This window comes from Ooceraea biroi, chromosome 10 (assembly GCF_003672135.1).
Source record: "Ooceraea biroi isolate clonal line C1 chromosome 10, Obir_v5.4, whole genome shotgun sequence".
NCBI classification, from domain to species: Eukaryota; Metazoa; Arthropoda; class Insecta; order Hymenoptera; family Formicidae; genus Ooceraea; species Ooceraea biroi.
This window is the reverse complement of record NC_039515.1, coordinates 6,921,154-6,926,602: the sequence shown is the minus strand read 5'-3', so window position 1 is coordinate 6,926,602 and position 5,449 is coordinate 6,921,154. Positions and strand designations below refer to the sequence as shown.

The following is a 5,449-nucleotide window of genomic DNA, read 5'->3' as shown; positions in this document are numbered from 1 at the left end:
CTGGAATTTATCGGAATTGCTTCTGAAGAAACAATGCTATTGTTTTTATAAAATCATAAATTTATATATAATAATTTAATTAACTTACATGTACAATTTAATAACTAAAATAAACTCACACATAATATTGGGTCATTAAGTATGAAACTTTACAAATAGAACATAAACTTTTGCATTTTTTGGCACATGGACATGATTTATTTTCAATCGAAGTATGCGCCCATGTTATCTACACACTTCTGCCATTTTAGTGGTAGTTGGTCTATGCCTCTACTATAGAAGCCAGGAGTACGGGAATCGATGAAGTCGCGGAGGGCTGTTTCGACTGCCTGTTGAGAATTGAAGAATTTTCCCACCAACAAGTTGTCCAAATTCCGGAAGAAGTGATAGTCGGTAGGTGATAGATCTGGTGAATATGGTGGATGACGGAGAGTTTCCAATTCCAACTCCCGTAGCTTTGCCACGGTCAGTCGTGCAGCGTGCGGTCGAGCATTATCATGCAACAGGATTGGCATTGACCGATTGACCAATTTCGGTTGTTTAATAGCAAGTTGTTGCATCATTTCGTCCAGTTGCTTGCGATATACTTCAGCCGTTATCGATGTACCAGGTTTCATAAAGTTGTAGTAGAAAACACCTGACCTGGACCACCAAACAGTCACCATAAGCTTCTTCTGTGTAACGTTGGGTTTCGCGTGATGTCTCGGTGGTTCATCAGCGTTCAACCACTGATGTGAGCGTTTACGATTGTCGTAGAGTATCCACTTTTCATCGCAGGTGACAATTCGATTAAAAAAAGATTCATTTTTGTGACGGGAAAGCAAAGAAAGTGAAGCCTCTAGACGTTGCGCCTGCTGCGCATCGGTCAATTCGTGCGGGACCCATTTGTCCAACTTCTTTATCTTACCAATTGCAGCTAAATGAACCAATATGGTGGGTATGGAAACATTGAATATCGATGCCAATTCACGTGTACTTTGAGATGGATCGGACTCTACTACGGCTCTCAAGTGATCATTATCCACCTTCGTCTTTGGTCTTCCACGTGGCTCATTAGCGAGGCTGAAATCTCCATCTCTGAAGTTTTTGAACCAATTGCCCACCGTTGCTTTAGTAGTTGAACCTTCACCAAATACAGCGTTGATATTACGAGCTGTCTCCGACACTGTGGTTCCACGGCGGAACTCATATTCATAAATCACACGAATTTTGGACTTTTCCATAGTTCTATAAAAAAGAATCCACCAATAAAACTAATGAAGATATTTGAACAAACAAATATGACATTTGAAGAGCGAGCATACATCTATCACACTAACCTAACCTGATACTGACGTCTGGCGCCAAATTTGAGATAACAAATGTTAAAGATGGCGCTTTTACATTTGTAAAGTTTCATACTTAATGACCCAATATGTATCAAATTTAATATATAATGTCCATAATAATATATACAATTAACATTAAATTTTTGGGAGAAAGAAAGTTATTTGTGTCTTATAAAAGAAAGAACATAATTTAATAATTTTTCGTTTAAAGAATAATTAAATGATTATTTGATTATTTTTCCGGGTATTAATATCATTTAAACTTTTATGGTTTATTTGGAAATAGCAAGTAAATGCTGGCTTTAAAACCATCTCTACACTACGATGGTTGGTCTGTATGAGGGGGCTGCTACCCTATCCCTTGCTGCCGGCTAAAGCGACGAGATTTTATCCAAATGCTATTCATGAAATGGCAGCCGGATAAAACGACAGACGTTTCTATTATCACGGGAAATTACTGATAACACTCCCGCGTTTCTTTCCGTCCACTTTTTTTAGTCTCCGGAAATTTTTACGTAAGAATGTCATTAAGATATTTACGCTGATGAGTTCTACAAGAAAAAATTTCTTACAAAATTTTTATTATCGAAAGATATATAAAATAAATATATAACAGATGATATATAATAAATTTAATAAACAAATCTAGAAAATAATTAAATTAATCGCACAAAACTAAAATTATTTTTCTAATAATTAGACGATTTATTTAAGCATTGGAGTATTCTATCAAGAAATTAATTAACTTTGAATCAATTAACTAATTAATTAACTTTATAATTCTTCCAATTTCTTCCTCAAGCCAACGAGTCAATAAATACACAATTAGCTTATTGAAGAAATCTTATCGAGAATATTGTAGCTTAAAAATCATGACTTTAATACGCAATGGCAATGGATCGCAGACGCGATCGATAAAATTGCGATCGTTCCATTGCCAAGTACTTTGTCGAATAGAAGCGTCGGTCCTTGTCGCAACCGTAAGCGCCTTGGTGGATGTAAGAGCTCGTCCCGCGGAATTCATGCGACCACATCGGCACGACACACTCGTCGCAATATGGTGCGATCATACACCAACCCCGTAGCTGAATGTAATTAGTTTTCGGCCCCGCGGCTATGATACGCGTGCAGGGTTGTAGGCGCCGAGGGCCACCCTATAACAGTATGTATATGTATACACATGCACGCGCCGTTTCTCCCGTGCCCATCAAGGGTGGGCGTCTGCCCGTCCGGGGGGTACGTTCAGTTTGCCCCAGGCACCCTTAGCAAGTGCACCCATTGTCCGGGTGCAGAAACCCGAAAATACGCTTATCGTCCGCGATGTGATTTCCTATCGGTCGAGTCCCGCGCGGGAATTTCTTGAAGAATTAAACGAAATAATTAAATAAATACATATAATTCAAAGTGTGATAATGTTTCGTGAATTCAGTGCAAAATTTTATAAGAAAAAAAGTAAATAACGTGAGAAGGTAGTGCGTGGAAAACAGAATGAGAAATGAAAACTTTGCTCAGCAAGACAAAACGTGAAATAATCTCGAGGGAACAATATTATTATTTAATTATTCCATTACGTAATTTGTCCAAAAGTTTCATGAAATTATTTATTTCAACACATACATAATACAATTTTATAAAATCTATTATAAGTCTGATTGAACATATTGATCGATGTCGCGACTGAGAAGGAGGAGAAAAAGATTATGCGATGTCCTCGAAGCGAAGGACCTTCCACGTGGACTGGGACTCTCCCAGCCACGAGACCGGTACGGTGAAGCGACGCCCGACGTCGCTGAGCGCCTCCTTCTCGGCATCGGCGAACGATCGTTTCGAGAATGTCGAGTATTACGAGCTACGAGATTGCATCGATGGTTACGATCTGAGACGCCTGGGATCGATCCGCTCAGGATCAGAACCCGAGGACTCGATTGCAATGGAAGATGTCAGGATGAAGGACGACGAGAGTGTCGCTATTAAGAGTAATGAAAACTGCTCGGATCCTCTTCGATCGAGCGACTCTCGTAAAAAGAGTGCTCTGCGCCGTCGGAATGACGATCCTGAAAAATTCAGGGGGTCAGAACGAGCGAGACGAGCGCGCGTAAACGAACAAGTATCTCCCGGAGGACACTCGACAGACCTCGAAGTCGGAAAATGGAGAAAGGACTTTCCGAAACACTCTCTCACGAGGAATCGTGAATCATGCGAGAAAGAGATCAAGGACGAAGCTGATAAGATAGTCAAGGACGTTGAAGGGATTGCTACACAGGATGCGACCAGCGGAAGAACAGCGACAAGGAAAAACTTCGGCTTGAGATTGTCCTGCGAGCCGCTAGAGTGGAAATCCACCGTCTGTCGAGTGGCCAAGATCCGCCGATCGGAGTCGTTGAAGTCCAAGAGTTTAATTCCGAGGCCGAAGGTAGCAGGATCCTGCAAAACTCGTGGGTTAGTAAGTTCCAGCTCGGAAAGCTCGGGATTCGGCTCGCCGTTGTCGCCATTATCGCCGCAGCAGGATCCATCGATCAGCCAGGAGAGAGACGTTATCAGAACCAGCGACAGCAAGAGCTCTGGACTAGGATCACCGGGATCACCGGTCTCGCCTTTGTCACCGGAGAGCCAGAAGTATTCGGCCTTTCACCTTATCCAGCTGCAGCTGGAGAAACTGCGGAATTGTTCCTGCGAGGCGCGCCAAGCCAAGGTGATTTACTAGTTACGGAATTTTTTCTAGTAGGGGTAGTAGTATACTGAACGCATTTGGTTATTTTTCAAATTTTAATAGAAATAGCAAACTAATTAGTAAAGTTAATATTTAATAAGATTAATTATTAGTTAAATTATTAATTGATTTTTTCGATTTATTATTCGAATTCGGAGAAGTATTAAAGCTACATGATATAAACATTTACTGAAACATTATAAATGCAAAAAGATGATGCGACGGAATTTTTTCTAGTAGGGGTAGTAGTATACTGAACGCATTTGGTTATTTTTCAAATTTTAATAGAAATAGCAAACTAATTAGTAAAGTTAATATTTAATAAGATTAATTATTAGTTAAATTATTAATTGAGTTTTTCGATTTATTATTCGAATTCGGAGAAGTAGTAAAGCTACATGATATAAACATTTACTGAAACATTATAAATGCAAAAAGATGATGCGACGGAATTTTTTCTAGTAGGGGTAGTAGTATACTGAACGAATTTGGTTATTCTTCAAATTTTAATAGAAATAGCAAACTAATTAGTAAAGTTAATATTTAATAAGATTAAGTATTAGTTAAATTATTAATTGAGTTTTTCGATTTATTATTCGAATTCGGAGAAGTATTAAAGCTACATGATATAAACATTTACTGAAACATTATAAATGCAAAAAGATGATGCGACGGAATTTTTTCTAGTAGGGGTAGTAGTATACTGAACGCATTTGGTTATTTTTCAAATTTTAATAGAAATAGCAAACTAATTAGTAAAGTTAATATTTAATAAGATTAATTATTAGTTAAATTATTAATTGAGTTTTTCGATTTATTATTCGAATTCGGAGAAGTATTAAAGCTACATGATATAAACATTTACTGAAACATTATAAATGCCAAAAGATGATGCGACGGAATTTTTTCTAGTAGGGGTAGTAGTATACTGAACGCATTTGGTTATTTTTCAAATTTTAATAGAAATAGCAAACTAATTAGTAAAGTTAATATTTAATAAGATGAATTATTAGTTAAATTATTAATTGAGTTTTTCGATTTATTATTCGAATTCGGAGAAGTATTAAAGCTACATGATATAAACATTTACTGAAACATTATAAATGCAAAAAGATGATGCGACGGAATTTTTTCTAGTAGGGGTAGTAGTATACTGAACGCATTTGGTTATTCTTCAAATTTTAATAGAAATAGCAAACTAATTAGTAAAGTTAATATTTAATAAGATTAATTATTAGTTAAATTATTAATTGAGTTTTTCGATTTATTATTCGAATTCGGAGAAGTATTAAAGCTACATGATATAAACATTTACTGAAACATTATAAATGCAAAAAGATGATGCGACGGAATTTTTTCTAGTAGGGGTAGTAGTATACTGAACGCATTTGGTTATTTTTCAAATTTTAAT

The 5,449-nt window shown here is 37.0% G+C and overlaps 1 protein-coding gene across 1 annotated transcript; it reads right to left on the bottom strand.

Moving 5' to 3' along the window:
* Positions 1-203: 203 nt before the first annotated feature.
* LOC113562746 (histone-lysine N-methyltransferase SETMAR-like) lies at positions 204-1,223 on the bottom strand. The gene has a single exon (XM_026973084.1). The coding sequence runs from the start codon at positions 1,221-1,223 to the stop codon at positions 204-206; it is 1,020 nt and encodes a 339-aa protein (XP_026828885.1).
* Positions 1,224-5,449: the final 4,226 nt, after the last annotated feature.

What these genes read in the sequence shown, in the direction of transcription:
- LOC113562746 (XM_026973084.1), bottom strand. Translation starts at nt 1,223, where the DNA reads ATGGAAAAGTCCAAAATTCGTGTGATTTATGAATATGAGTTCCGCCGT.